Below are 15,731 nucleotides of genomic sequence, written 5' to 3' on the forward strand. Positions count from 1 at the left end.
TGTCCCTCAGGTGTCCAGGTCCGCAACGACGTACTGGTTGATGTCCCCATGTCCCAGGTGCCCAGGTCCATGACGTAGTGCCAGTTGATGTCCCCATGTCCTTCAGGCTTCCAGGTCCATGGTGACGTGGTGATCAATGTTCTCACGTCCCCATGACCCTCAGGTGCTCAGGCCCATGATGACAGGACATCTCCACATCCATCCAGTACCCAGGTCTACCATGGCACGGTGGTTGACGTCCCCGTGTCCCTCAGACTCCCAGATCCACCGCAACGTAGTGGTTGATGTCCCCCCACGTCCTTCAGGCACCCAGATCCATGCGGCCATGGTGTCCCCATCTCCTTCAAGCACCCAGGTCCACAATGACATGGTGGTTGATGTCCCTATGTCCCCAGGTGCCCAGATCCATGGTTAAGTGGTGGTTGATGTTTCCGTGTCCCTCAGGCACCCAGGTCCATGGTGACAGCAGTGATGTCCCCTTCAGGGACACAGGTCTATGTTGACGTGACATCTCTGGGTCCCTCAGGTGCCCAGGTCCATGGTGATGTAGCAATTGATGTCCCCATGTCCCTCAGGTCCTCAGGTGCCCAGCTCCAGGATCTTTGATGTCCCCATGTCCCTCAGGTCCTCAGGTGCCCAGCTCCAGGATGTTTGAGATGTCCCCATGTCCCTCAGGTCCTCAGGTGGCCAGCTCCAGGATGTTTGAGATGTCCCCATGTCCCTCAGGTCCTCAGGTGCCCAGCTCCAGGATGTTTGAGATGTCCCCATGTCCCTCAGGTCCTCAGGTGCCCAGCTCCAGGATGTCTGATGTCCCCATGTCCCTCAGGTGCCCAGCTCCACAATGACATAATGGCCGATGTCCCCATGGCCTTCAGGCACTCACCTCCATGCTGTGATGTTTGATGTCCCCATGCCCCCAGGTGCCCAGCTCCACGATGACGTGCCGCTCGATGTCCCCTCAGCCACCGCAACGTGATGCTTGCCATCCCTCAAGCCCCCAGGTCCACGGTGACGTGCCGGTAGATCTGGGTGGCCCCCTTGAAGCTGGAAGCCACCAGAAAGTGGCGGTGACCCAGGGAGAGGGGGGCGAAGGCACGGGGCGTGGGGGCCAAGAGCTCCTGGGTGGGCTCCAGGTGTCCACCGGGGCTAAGGCGGTAGACGCGGCTGGGGGCGTAGTCGTTGCCCAGGATCACGTAGCGTTGTCCGGCCAGCGCCAATGGTTGGAAGACCAACGAGCCCCGCGCCGGCACCTGCTGCACCTCCCGGAACATGGAGCCCTCCCAACGCATCACCTGGACACAGAGAACCATGGGAAGAGTTGGGTTGGGTGGTGGGCATCTTCAGAAGGGTTGGGTTGGGTGGTGGGCATCTTCAGAAGAGTTGGGTTGGGTGGTGGGCATCATGGGAAGGGTTGGGTTGGGTGGTGGGCATCTTCAGAAGGGTTGGTTGGATTGCGGTCATCACAGGAAGGGTTGGGTTGGGTTGGGTGGTGGGCATCACGGGAAGGGTTGGGTTGGGTGGTGGACATCATGGGGAAGGTTGGGTTGGGTGGTGGGCATCACGGGAAGGGTTGGGTTGGGTGGTGGGCATCTTCAGAAGGGTTGGGTTGGGTAGTCGTCATCATGGGAAGGGTTGGGTTGGGTAGTCGTCATCATGGGAAGGGTTGGGTTGGGTGGTGGGCATCACGGGAAGGGTTGGGTTGGGTGATGGGCATCATGGGGAAGGTCGGGTTGGGTGGTGGGCATCACGGGAAGGGATGGGTTGGGTGGTGGACATCATGGGGAAGGTTGGGTTGGGTGGTGGGCATCACGGGAAGGGTTGGGTTGGGTGGTGGGCATCTTCAGAAGGGTTGGGTTGGGTAGTCGTCATCATGGGAAGGGTTGGGTTGGGTGGTGGGCATCACGGGAAGGGTTGGGTTGGGTGGTGGGCATCATGGGAAGGGTTGGGTTGGGTGGTGGGCATCATGGGAAGAGTTGGATTGGGTGGTGGGCATCTTCAGAAGGGTTGGTTGGACTGCGGTCATCACGGGAAGGGTTGGGTTGGGTGGTGGACATCATGGGGAAGCTTGGGCTGGGTGGTGGGCATCACGGGAAGGGTTGGGTTGGGTGGTGGACATCATGGGGAAGGTTGGGTTGGGTGGTGGGCATCATGGGGAAGGTTGGGTTGGGTGGTGGGCATCACGGGAAGGTTTGGGTTGGGTGGTGGGCATCTTCAGAAGGGTTGGGTTGGGTAGTCGTCATCATGGGAAGGGTTGGGTTGGGTGGTGGGCATCACGGGAAGGGTTGGGTTGGGTGATGGGCATCATGGGGAAGGTTGGGTTGGGTGGTGGGCATCACGGGAAGGGTTGGGTTGGGTGGTGGGCATCTTCAGAAGGGTTGGTTGGACTGCGGTCATCATGGGAAGGGTTGGGTTGGGTGGTGGGCATCATGGGAAGGTTGGGTTGGGTGGTGGGCATCATGGGAAGGGTTGGGTTGGGTGGTGGGCATCACGGGAAGGGTTGGGTTGGGTGGTGGCCATCATGGGGAAGCTTGGGTTGGACTGCGGTCATCATGGGAAGGGTTGGGTTGGGTGGTGGGCATCATGGGAAGGGTTGGGTTGGGTGGTGGGTACCACGGAAAGGTTTGGGTTGGGTGGTAGGCATCATGGGGAAGGTTGGGTTGGGTGGTGGGCATCATGGGAAGGGTTGGGTTGGGCTGCGGTCATCATGGGAAGGGTTGGGTTGGGTGGTGGGCATCACGGGAAGGGTTGGGTTGGGTGGTGGACATCACGGGAAGGGTTGGGTCGGGTGGTGGGCATCACGGGAAGGGTTGATATGGGCATCGTAAACAAGTGATGGAGAGGGACCCCCATGGACACATGATAGAGATGAACCCCCATGGATGCATGATGGAGATGGACACCCCATGGACATATGAACTCCATGCACATATCACGGGGTGGACCACCATGGACATATGATGGTGACAGACCCCAATGGACATGTGATGACTTTCATGGATTCATGATGCTGGTGGCCCCCCATGAACACACGATGGTGATAGACCCCAAAGGAGGTGTGATGGCCTCCATGGACTCATGACGCTGGTGGCCCCCCATGAACACATGATGGTGAACGATCCCAATGGACACATGACAGTGATGGACCCCTAAGGACCCATGATGCTGGTGGCCCCCCATGAACACATGATGGTGAACGATCCCAACAGAGATGTGATGAACCCCATGGACCCATCACAGTGGTGGCCCTCCATGAACACATGATGGTGATAGACCCCAACAGACATGTGATGGTGATGGACCCCCATGGACCCATCACAGTGGTGGCCCTCCATGAACACATGATGGTGATAGACTCCAACGGACATGTGATGGTGATGGACCCCCATGGACCCATGACGCTGATGGCCCCCCATAAACACATGATGGTGATAGACCCCAACGGAGATGTGATGGCCTCCATGGACTCATGATGCTGGTGGCCCCCCATAAACACACGATGGTGATAGACCCCAATGGAGATGTGATGGCCTCCATGGACTCATGATGCTGGTGGCCCCCCATAAACACATGATGGTGCTAGACCCCAATGGAGATGTGGTGGCCTCCACGGACTCATGATGCTGGTGGCCCCCCATAAACACATGATAGTGAACGATCCCAATGGACACATGACAGCGACGGACCCCTAAGGACCCACGACGCTGGTGGCCCCCCACAAACACGTGACGACGCTAGACATGCCCCGCCCAGCCCCGCCCTCACCTTGGCGTCCCCCAGGAAGCGGGTCAGGCAGAGGAAGACGTGGCCCCGCAGGCGGAAGTGCTTCGCGGCGTAGACATCCGGCACGTGGGGGATGTCGGTGTGGGGGGCGAAGGCCGCCCCACTCCACCGGTAGACCAGGGGCCTCCGCGTGCCGCTGCAGACCACCAAGGCCGGCTGTCCCCCCAGCTCCAGGAACTCCAGGTGGGTGTCACGGTGCCACGGCCGTAGGGCTTGGTGGGGGTAGAAGCCTCGTCCCCCCCAACGGAAGAGGGTGCTGGTGCCCCCCTTGGAGCTATCGGCCACCCCAAGGTACCAGTGACCCCCGAGACGGGCGCTGGCCACCGCGTGGGGACGTCGTAACCGGCCGCTCCCCAACGCCTGCAGCCGGACGAAACGGCTGCCGGGGCCACCCGCCCGGCGCCAGACGGCCGAGCCCCCACCAAGTTGGGCCACCACCACCACCAACGCCCCCCCCAGCTGCAGGGGGTGACAGGCCACCGGCGACGAGCCTGCGGGGACAAGGACACGGGTGATGGTAGGAAGGGGGTGGTGGAGATGACCATGGGGGGGATGATGGGGACAGGGTGATGAAGACAAACCTATGGGGACGTTGGGCTTGGGGTGATGGGGACGACTCTATGGGACATTGGGGACATTGGGCTTGGGGTGATGGCGATGACCCTGTGGGGACATTGGGGACGTTGGGCTTGGGGTGATGGGGACAACTCTGTGGGGACATTGGGGACGTTGGGGTTGGGGTTGTGGCGATGACCCTGTGGGGACATTGGGGACGTTGGGCTTGGGGTGATGGGGACAACTCTGTGGGGACATTGGGGACGTTGGGGTTGGGGTGATGGAGATGACCCTGTGGGGACATCGGGGACGTTGGGGTTGTGGTGATGGGGACAACTCTGTGGGGACATTGGGGACGTTGGGCTTGGGGTGATGGCGATGACCCTGTGGGGACATCGGGGACGTTGGGGTTGGGGTGATGGGGACAACTCTGTGGGGACATTGGGGATGTTGGGGTTGGGGTTGTGGCGATGACCCTGTGGGGACATCGGGGACGTTGGGGTTGGGGTGATGGGGACAACTCTGTGGGGACATTGGGGATGTTGGGGTTGGGGTTGTGGCGATGACCCTGTGGGGACATTGGGGACGTTGGGGTTGGGGTGATGGGGATGACCCTGTGGGGACATCGGGGACGTTGGGCTTGGGGTGATGGGGACAACTCTATGGGACATTGGGGACATTGGGCTTGGGGTGATGGCGATGACCCTATGGGGACATCGGGGACGTTGGGGTTGGGGTTGTGGCGATGACCCTGTGGGGACATTGGGGACGTTGGGGTTGTGGTGATGGGGACAACTCTGTGGGGACATTGGGGACGTTGGGGTTGGGGTGATGGTGATGACCCTGTGGGGACATCGGGGACATTGGGGTTGTGGTGATGGGGACAACTCTGTGGGGACATTGGGGACGTTGGGCTTGGGGTGATGGCGATAGCCCTGTGGGGACATCGGGGACGTTGGGGCTGGGATGATGGTGACGACCCTGTGGGGACGCTGGGGAGATCTTAGGGTTGACGTTGCATCCACAAGGGCATTTTGGGGTCCCTCTACTTCATTTTGGGGGCACTGGGCTGGGTTTTGGGGTCCCCAGGGCATCTCTGAGCTCCTCTAGGACATTTTTTGGGGTCCTTCAGGCCATTTTGGGGATTCCTCGCAACATTTTTGCCCCCACAGGCCATTCTCGGCGTCCTCCAGGCCGTTTTAGAGGTTCATCAGAACATTTTTGGTGTTCTCCAGGCCCTTTTGGGGGTCCTCGCAGGACATTTATGAGGTCGCTCAGACCATTCTTGGGGTCTCCCAAGCTTTTTTTGGGGTGTTAGCCGGGGTTTTGGTGTCCCCAGGGCATATTTTGAGGATCTCCAGGACATTTTTGAGGTTCCTCAAACCATTTTGACCCCTCAGGCCATTTTTTGGGTGCCCCAGGTCATTCTTGGGGTCCCCCAGACCATTATTGGGGTACCCCAGACCATTTTTGGGGTCCCCCAGGCCATTTTTGGGGTTCCCCAGTCCATTTCACGTCCCCTCGGCCATTTTTGGGGTTGCCCCATGCCATTTTTTGTGACTTCCAATCCATCTATGAGGTTCCTCAGACCATTTACTCCCCCCAGCCATTTTTGACCCCTCCGGGCCATTCTTAGGGTCCTTTGGGCCAGATTTGGGGTGCCCCAACAATATTTGGGGTGTTAACAGGGTTTGGGGCTTCTCAAGGAGCATTTTTGAGGTCCTCCAGGCCACTTTTTGAGGTTCCTCAGACCATTTTCAGTGTCCTCCAGGCCATTTTTGGAACCCCCTGGCCGTTTTTGAGATCGTTCGGACCATTTTTGGGGTCCCCCGGGCCATTTTTCGAGTGTTACTATGGGTTTTGGGGTCCACCAGGGCATTGTTGGTGTCCTTCAGGCCATTTTTGAGGTTCCTCAGCCCATATTTGAGGTTTCTCAGCCCATTTTTGAGGTCCCTCAGCCCATTTTTGAAGCCCCTCAGCCCATTTTTGAGGTCCCTCAGCCCATTTTTGAGGTTCCTCAGCCCATTTTTGAAGCCCCTCAGCCCATTTTTGAGGTTCCTCAGCCCATTTTTTAGGTCCCTCAGCCCATTTTTGAGGTTCCTCAGCCCATTTTTGAAGCCCCTCAGCCCATTTTTGAGGTCCCTCAGCCCATTTTTGAAGCCCCTCAGCCCATTTTTGAGGTTCCTCAGCCCATTTTTTAGGTCCCTCAGCCCATTTTTGAAGCCCCTCAGCCCATTTTTGAGGTTCCTCAGCCCATTTTTTAGGTCCCTCAGCCCATTTTTGAGGTTCCTCAGCCCATTTTTGAGGTTCCTCAGCCCATTTTTGGACCCTTCCCTCACCTTTTTTGGGGTCCCTCCCAGATTTTTTGGGGGTTACTCCTTACTAGGGTGGGTTTCGGGGTGCTGGGACTCACCGTTGATGATGGTGGGGGCCCGGAAGCGCCCGGCCAACTGGTCCCACTCCAGGAGGGCGCAGGCACCGGCGAAGGGCTGGGCCAGGGCCACCCCTGGGTGCCCCCCCAGGGCGAAGGGCTCGGCCGCCAGCGAGGAGAAGGGCAGCGACTGGAAGGGGCGCAGCTCTGCGGGACCCCCCCGCCCCGTCAGCCCCCGCACCCCCGGGTTCCCTCCTCCTCACCCCCCCCAACGCGGGCACACGGGGCAGGGGACCCAGCATCTGGGGCTATAGGGGACGTGGGCATCCGGGGCTATAGGGGACGCGGGCGTCCGGGTGGGTATCGCCCCACCCACCCACCCTGGGGTCCTCCCTTGTCCCACCCTGGGGAGATGACGCGGGTGGCCGGGATGGGGGGGCCCAGGTGTCCGGGGCTATAGGGGACCCAGACGTTGAGGGCTATAGGGGACCCAGGCATGCGGGGCTATAGGGGACGCAGGCGTGCGGGGCTATAGGGGACCCAGACGTTGAGGGCTATAAGGGACCCAGGAGGGCAGGGCTATAGGGGCCGCAGGCGTGCAGGGCTATAGGGGACCCAACCATGCGGGGCTATAGGGAACACAGGTGTGCGGGGCTATAGGGGACCCGGGCGTGCAGGGCTATAGGGGACCCAGGCGTTGAGGGCTATAGGGGACCCGGGCGTGCAGGGCTATAGGGGACCCAAGCATGCAGGGCTATAGGGGACCCAGGCATGCAGGGCTATAGGGGACCCAGGTGTTCAGGGCTATAGGGGACCCAGACGTTGAGGGCTATAGGGGACCCAAGCATGCGGGGCTATAGTGGACCCGGGCGTGCAGGGCTATAGGGGCCGCAGGCATGCAGGGCTATAGGGAAGCCAGGTGTTCAGGGCTATAGGGGACCCAGGCGTCTGGGATGGGGGGGACCCAGGCATGTGGGGCTATAGGGGACCCAGGCGTGCAGGGCTATAGGGGACCCAGACGTTGAGGGCTATAAGGGACCCAGGAGTGCAGGGCTATAGGGGCCGCAGGCGTGCAGGGCTATAGGGGACCCGGGCATGCAGGGCTATAGGGGACCCAGGCGTTGAGGGCTATAGGGGACCCAGGCATGCAGGGCTATAGGGGACCCAGGTGTTCAGGGCTATAGGGGACCCAGACGTTGAGGGCTATAGGGGACCCAAGCATGCAAGGCTATAGTGGACCCGGGCGTGCAGGGCTATAGGGGCCGCAGGCGTGCAGGGCTATAGGGAAGCCAGGTGTTCAGGGCTATAGGGGACCCAGGTGTCTGGGATGGGGGGGACCCAGGCATGTGGGGCTATAGGGGACCCAGACGTTCAGGGCTATAGGGGACCCAAGCATGTGGGGCTATGGGGGACCCAGGTGTTCAGGGCTATAGGGGACCCAGGCATGCGGGGCTATAGGGGACCCAGACGTTCAGGGCTATAGGGGACCCAAGCATGTGGGGCTATAGGGGACCCAGGTGTTCAGGGCTATAGGGGACCCAAGCATGCAGGGCTATAGGGGACCCAGGCGTGCGGGGCTATAGGGGACCCGGGTGTGTGGGACTATAGGGGACCCAAGCATGCAGGGCTATAGGGAACACAGGTGTTCAGGGCTATAGGGGACCCGGGCGTGAGGGGTTATAGGGAACACAGGTGTGCGGGGCTATAGGGGACCCAGGCGTTGAGGGCTATAGGGGACCCAAGCATGCGGGGCTATAGGGGACCCGGGCGTGCGGGGCTATAGGGGACCCAGGCGTTGAGGGCTATAGGGGACCCAAGCATGTGGGGCTATGGGGGACCCAGGTGTTCAGGGCTATAGGGGACCCGGGTGTGCGGGGTTATAGGGGACCCAGGTGTTCAGGGCTATAGGGGACCCAGGCGTTGAGGGCTATAGGGGACCTAGGCATGTGGGGCTATAGGGGACCCAGGTGTTCAGGGCTATAGGGGACCCAGGCGTGCGGGGCTATAGGGAACACAGGTGTGCGGGGCTATAGGGGACCCAGGCATTGAGGGCTATAGGGGCCGCAGGCGTGCGGGGCCATAGGGCCCGGGCCGTACCGGAGGCCAGGCAGGGGAAGTCCCGGGGCTGGAGCTGGGCCAGGGGGGTCCCGGCGCGGGGGGGCGGCCCCCGGCAGCGGCCCGGCTCGGCGGGGGCGGCGGCGCTGCCCAGCCAGGCCAGCAGCCAGCGCAGGCGGCAGTCGCACTGGAAGGGGTTCCCGCGCAGGTCCCTGCCCCCCCCCCGCGTGGGTCCCCGGGGCCGCCTGGACCCCCGGCCCCCGCCCATGGCCCCCCCCGGGCCCCCATGGCCCCCCCGTGGTCCCCCCATGGCCCCTCCTGGCCCCCCCCCCCGGCCCCCCATGGCCCCCCCGTGGTCCCCCCATGGCCCCTCCTGGCCCCCCCCCGGCCCCCCATGGCCCCCCCGTGGTCCCCCCATGGCCCCTCCTGGCCCCCCCCCGGCTCCCCATGGCCCTCCCGGGCCCCCATGGCCCCTCCTGGCCCCCCATGTCTCCCCCATCACCCGCTGTCCCCCCATGTCCCCCCTTGTCCCCTCCTGGCCCCCCATGGCCTCCCCTGGCCCCCCCATCCCCCCCTGGCCCCCCATGGCCCCCCCTGCCCCCCATGTCCCCTCCTGGCCCCCCCCGGGCCCCCATGGCCCCCCCGTGGTCCCCCCATGGCCCTCCCGGGCCCCCATGGCCCCTCCTGTCCCCCCATGTCCCCCCTTGTCCCCCCCTGGCCCCCCATATCCCCTCCTGGCCCCCCCCGGCCCCCGCCCATGGCCCCCCCGGGCCCCCATGGCCCCCCCGTGGTCCCCCCATGGCCCCTCCTGGCCCCCCCCGTGGGCCCCCATGGCCCCTCCTGGCCCCCCATGTCTCCCCCATCACCCGCTGTCCCCCCATGTCCCCCCTTGTCCCCTCCTGGCCCCCCATGGCCCCCCCTGGCCTCCCCATCCCCCCCTGTTCCCCCATGGCCCCCCCTGCCCCCCATGTCCCCTCCTGGCCCCCCCCGGGCCCCCATGGCCCCCCCGTGGTCCCCCCATGGCCCTCCCGGGCCCCCATGGCCCCTCCTGTCCCCCCATGTCCCCCCTTGTCCCCCCCTGTCCCCCCATGGCCCCTCCTGGCCCCCCCATCCCCCCCTGTCCCCCCATGGCCCCTCCTGGCCCCCCATGTCTCCCCCATCCCCCACAGTCCCCTCTTGTCCCCCCTGTCCCCCCATGTCCCCTCCTGTCCCCTCCTGTCCTTCCATGTCCCCTCCTGTCCCCTCCTGCCCCCCCATGTCCCCCCCTGTCCCCCCTGTCCCCTCCTGTCCCCCCCTGGCCCCTCCTGGCCCCCCTTGTCCCCCCATGTCCCCCCATGACCCCCTCGTCCCCTCCTGTCCCCTCCTGACCCTCCATGTCCCCTCTTGTCCCCTCCTGTCCCCCCATGTCCTCATGTCCCCCTATGTCCCCACATCCCATGTCCCCCTTGTCCCCCATGTCCCCACGTCCCATGTCCCCATGTCCCCTCAGCCCCCATGTCCCCATGTCCCCATGTCCCACGTCCCACGTCCCACGTCCCACGTCCCCATGTCCCCTCATGTCCCCACGTCCCACGTCCTCATGTCCCTCCATGTTTCTCCATGTCCCCCCATGTCCCCACATCCCATGTCCCCATGTCCCCCCACGTCACCGTGTCCCATATCCCCATGTCCCCCATGTGTCCCATGTCCCCACGTCCCCCATGTCCCTCCACGTCACCCTGTCCCATGTCCCCATGTCCCCTCATCCCCTATGTCCCCACGTCCCATGTCCCCACATCCCATGTCCCCATGTCCCCCCATGTCCCCAAGTCCCCCCATGTCCCCCCATGTCCCCACGTCCCATGTCCCCACGTCCCCTCACCCCCTATGTCCCCACATCCCATGTCCCCAAGTCCCCCCATGTCCCCCCATGTCCCCACGTCCCATGTCCCCACGTCCCCTCACCCCCTATGTCCCCGCATCCCATGTCCCCACGTCCCCAAGTCCCCCCCTCCCCTATGTCCCCATGTCCCACCTGTCCCCCCCCATATCCCCACGCCCCTCACGTCCCCCCGCATCCCCCCCGTGTCCCCGTGTCCCCTCCCCGTGTCCCCGTGTCACCCACAGCTGGGTCAGCGTCTCCAGGCCCTGGAAGAGGCCCCGGGGCAGCGTCTCCAGGCGGTTGTTGGCCAGGCTCCTGCGGGGACACGGGGACAGGGGACATGGGGACACGGGGACACCGGGCCACGGGGGAGGGAGGTCCCGGGGGGGTCCCCCCAAGCTGTCCCCATTGTCCCCAGGGTGTCACCAGGGTGTCCCCAGTGTCCCAAATGTATCCAATAGTGTCCCCAGGGTGTCCCCAGGGGCATCCCCAATGTCCCCAAGGTGTCCCCAACGTGTCCCAAGGTGTCCCTAGGGGTGTCCCCAGGGTGTCCCCAGCATGTCCCAAGGTGTCCCTATGGGAGTCCCCAGGGTGTCTCCAACGTGTCCTAAGATGTCCCCAGGGTGTCCCCAGAATGTCCCAAGGTGTCCCTAGAGGTGTCCCCAAGGTGTCCCCAACATGTCCCCAAGGTGTCCCCAGCATGTCCTAAGGTGTCCCCAAGGTGTCCCCAATGTGTCCCAAGGTGTCCCTAGGGGTGTCCCCAGGGTGTCCCTAAGGTGTCCCTAGGGGTGTCCCCAGGGTGTCCCCAATGTGTCCCAAGGTGTCCCTAGGGGTGTCCCCAAGGTGTCCCCAACGTGTCCTAAGGTGTCCCTAGGGGTGTCCCCAGGGTGTCCCCAAAATGTCCCAAGGTGTCCCTAGGGGTGTCCCCAAGGTGTCCCCAGCGTGTCCCAAGGCGTCCCTAGGGGCGTCCCCAGGGTGTCCCCAACGTGTCCCAAGGTGTCCCTAGGGATGTCCCTGGCGTGTCCCCAATGTCCCCAAGGGCATCCCCAGTGTCCCCAGTGTGTCCCCAGCGTGGCCCTGGGCTGTTCCCAGTGTCCCCAGTGGGACAAGGTGTCCCTAGGGGTGTCCCCACAGTGTCCCTGGAGTGTCCCCGGTGTCCCCAGGGGCATCCCCAGTGTCCCCATGTGTCCCAGGGGTATCCCCAGGGTGTCCCCAGGGGCATCCCCAATGTCCCCAAGGTGTCCCCAGGGTGTCCCAAGGGTGTCCCCGGAGTGTCCCTAGGGTGTCCCCAGTGTCCCCAAGGGCATCTCCAGTGTCCCCGTGTGTCCCAGGGGTGTCCCCAGAGGCATCCCCAGTGTCCCCAGGGTGTCCCAGGGGTGTCCCCAAAGTGTCCCCAAGGGCATCTCCAGTGTCCCCAGGGTGTCCCAGGGGTGTCCCCAAGGTGTCCCCAAGGTGTCCCAGGGGCCCCAAGGGCATCTCCAGTGTCCCCGTGTGCCCCAGGGGTGTCCCCAGAGGCATCCCCAGTGTCCCCAAGGTGTCCCCAAGGTGTCCCCAAGGGCATCCCCAGTGTCCCCAGGGTGTCCCAGGGGTGTCCCCAAGGTGTCCCCAAGGTGTCCCCATGTCACTCACAGGTAGAGCAGCCCCCGCAGCCCCCGCAGCGCCGTGGGGGCGATCGTCCCCACGTCATTGTCCTCGATGAACCTGGGGACACCAGCACCGCTGACACCCCCCGTCTCCCCCCAGTACATCCCAGTCCCTCCCCAGTTCCCCTCAGTGCCTGCCGTGCCCCACTCCGTGTCCCTCCCCGCCCTCCCCAGTCTCCCCCAGTGGCTCCCAGTATATCCCAGTGGCCCCCCGGTGTCCCTCCCAGTGTCCCCCAGCACCTTCCAGTTCCCTCCACCACCTCCCAGTACCTCCCAGTAAATCCCAGTGCCCCCCAGTGTCCCTCCCACTGTCCCCCAGCACCTTCCAGTTCCCTCTTCTGCCTCCCAGTGCTCCCCAGTACATCCCAGTGGCCCTCCCAGTGCCTCCCAGTACATCCCAGTGCCTCCCAGTACATCCCAGTGCTTCCCAGTACATCCCAGTGCCCCTCAATGTCCTCCACAGTCCCTCCCTAGTGCCTCCAAGCTCCCCCCGGCTGCCTTCCAGTCCCCTCCCAGTGCCTCCCAGTACAACCCAGTGCCCCCCTGATCCCTCCCAGTCCCTTCCCAGTGCCCCCCCAGTCCCTCCCAGTACTACTCACAAGTACTCCAGCAGCACCAGCCCGGCGAAGGCCCCGTCCCCAATGGTCCCCAGGCGCCCGGCAGTGACCAACCTGTGGGGACACACCACTGCCACCCCCGGGGACACCCCACTGCCACCCCCGGGGACACCCTGGAGACTCTCGGGGGACTTTGGGGACACTTCAGGGACCTTGGGGACCACCTGGGGACCTCGGGGACACCATGCTGCCACTCCCAGGGACACCTGAGGGTCACTCGGTGGACCTTGGGGACACTTTGGGGACATTGGGGACACTCTGTGGCACCCTGGGGACCTCGGGGTTACCCTGGGGACAGCCTGGGGACCTTGGGGACATCTTGCTGCCACTCCTGGGGACACCCTGAGGACACTCAGAGGACCTTGAGGACCTTAAGGATGCCCTTGGAGCCACCTTGGGGACACCACGGGGACCTCGGGGACATGCTGGGGGTGACATGGGGACCTTGAGGACACCATGGGGACACCACGGGGACCTCGGGGACATGTTGGGGATGGCGTGGGGACCTTGGGGACACCATGGGGACACCACGGGGACCTCGGGGACATGCTGGGGGTGACATGGGGACCTTGGGGACACTGTGGGGACACCATGGGGACCTCGGGGACATGTTGGGGACAGCCTGGGGACCTTGGGGACATCTTGCTGCCACTCCTGGGGACACCCTGAGGACACTCAGAGGACCCTGAGGACCTTAAGGACGCCCTTGGAGCCACCTTGGGGACACCACGAGGGCCTTGGGGACACCATGGGGACACAGCGTGGGCCTTGGGGATTTCAAGAAGACCTTGGAGACACCCTTGGGGACATCTTGGGGACATCTTGGGGACAGTATGGGGACCTTGGGGACTCTGTGAGGACACCCTGGGGACACCATGTGGACAGCAGGATGCCTTTGGGAACAGCATGGGGACCATGGGGACACCGTGAGGACCTCGGGGACATGCTGGGGACACATTGGAGATGGTGTGGGGACCTTGGGGACACCACGGGGACACCACGGGGACCTCGGGGTCATGTTGGGGATGGCGTGGAGACCTTGGGGACACCACGGGGACCTCGGGGACATGCTGGGGATGGCGTGGGGACCTTGGGGACACCATGGGGACACCACGGGGACCTCGGGGACATGCTGGGGATGGCGTGGGGACCTTGGGGACACCATGGGGACCTCGGGGACATGTTGGGGATGGCGTGGGGACCTTGAGGACACCATGGGGACACCACGGGGACCTCGGGGGTCATGTTGGGGATGGCGTGGGGACCTTGGGGACACCACGGGGACCTCGGGGACATGCTGGGGATGGCGTGGGGACCTTGGGGACACCATGGGGACACCACGGGGACCTCGGGGACATGCTGGGGATGGCGTGGGGACCTTGGGGACACCATGGGGACACATGGGGACCTCAGGGATACATTGGGGATGGCGTGGGGACCTTGGGGACACCGTGGGGACACCATGGGGACCTCGGGGATGGTGTGGCGACCTTGGGGACGCCATGGGGACCTCAGGGGTACGTAGGGGATGGCGTGGGGACCTTGGGGACACCGTGGGTACACCAAGGGGACCTCGGGGACATGCTGGGGATGGCGTGGGGACCTTGGGGACACCCGTGGGGACACTGTGGGGACCTCAGGGGTACGTAGGGGATGGCGTGGGGACCTTGGGGACACCGTGGGGACACCACGGGGACCTCGGGGACATGTTGGGGATGGCGTGGGGACCTTAGGGACACCACGGGGACCTCGGGGACATGCTGGGGGTGACATGGGGACCTTGGGGACACCATGGGGACACCACGGGGACCTCGGGGACATGTTGGGGACGGCGTGGGGACCTTGGGGACACCATGGGGACACCACGGGGACCTCGGGGACACGTTGGGGATGGCGTGGGGACCTTGGGGACACTGTGGGGACAGCGTGGGGACCTTGGGGACACGTTGGGGACAGCGCGGGGACCTTACAGCAGCTGCAGGGGCCGGGGTGTCACGGAAGCTGCCCTCGCCCAGGACATCGATGTGCCACCGCACCAGGGACCTGCGCAAACGGGGGCAAACCGGGCCCAACTGGGCCAAACTGGGCCAAACTGGGGGAAACCAGGTGTCGAACTGGGCTAAACTGGGACAAAAGAGTCCCGAACTGGTCTAAACTGGGAGAAAGCAGGACCAAACTGGGCTGAAGTGGCAGAAAGCAGGACCAAACTGGGCTAAACCAGGACACGCCAGTCCTGAACTGGGCTGAACTGGCTAAACTGGGCTAAACTGGACCAAACCAGGACCAAACTGGGCCAAATCAGCCCTGAACTGGGCTAAAGTGGGGGAAAACAGAGCTAAACTGGGCTAAACTGGGCCAAACCAAACTGGGACATACTGGGCCAGACCAGGGTCAAGCTAGGCCAAACCAGTCCGGAACAGCAGTCCTAAACTGGGCCAAACCAGAGCTAAACTGGGCTAACCTGGGCCAAACCAGTGCTAAACTGGGCTAAAACTGGGCCAAACCAGTGCCAGACTGGGACAAACTGGATGAAACCAGTCCTGAACTGCGCTAAACTGGGAAAAACCAGGACTAAACTGGGCTAAGCCAGTCCTGAACTGGGCTAAACGGAGGAACCAGGGCTAAACCGGGCCAAGCCGGGCTAAACCAGTACCAAACTGGGAGAAACTGGGCCCAACCAGTCCTGAACTGGGCTAAACTGGGATAAACCAGGGCTAAACCGGGCCAATGCAGTGCCAAACTGGTCTAAACTGGGATAAACCAGGACTAAACTGGGCTAAGCCAGTCCTGAACTGGGCTAAACTGGGAGAAACCAGGGCTAAACTGGGCCAATGCAGTGCCAAACTGGT

At 63.6% G+C, this 15,731-nt stretch overlaps 1 protein-coding gene across 1 annotated transcript; it reads right to left on the minus strand.

Moving 5' to 3' along the window:
• Positions 1 to 961: 961 nt before the first annotated feature.
• Positions 962 to 14,925, minus strand: LOC142404221 (leucine-rich glioma-inactivated protein 1-like; the record flags this gene model as incomplete). Its single annotated transcript, XM_075490723.1, has 8 exons — positions 962 to 1,292; positions 3,763 to 4,271; positions 6,749 to 6,913; positions 8,804 to 8,973; positions 10,866 to 10,937; positions 12,252 to 12,323; positions 12,865 to 12,936; positions 14,848 to 14,925. Coding segments are annotated over 8 exons (1,441 nt in total), but the record flags the coding sequence as incomplete, so codon positions are not given.
• Positions 14,926 to 15,731: the final 806 nt, after the last annotated feature.

This window comes from Mycteria americana, unplaced genomic scaffold (genome assembly GCF_035582795.1).
Source record: "Mycteria americana isolate JAX WOST 10 ecotype Jacksonville Zoo and Gardens unplaced genomic scaffold, USCA_MyAme_1.0 Scaffold_95, whole genome shotgun sequence".
In the NCBI taxonomy this organism is placed as follows: domain Eukaryota; kingdom Metazoa; phylum Chordata; class Aves; order Ciconiiformes; family Ciconiidae; genus Mycteria; species Mycteria americana.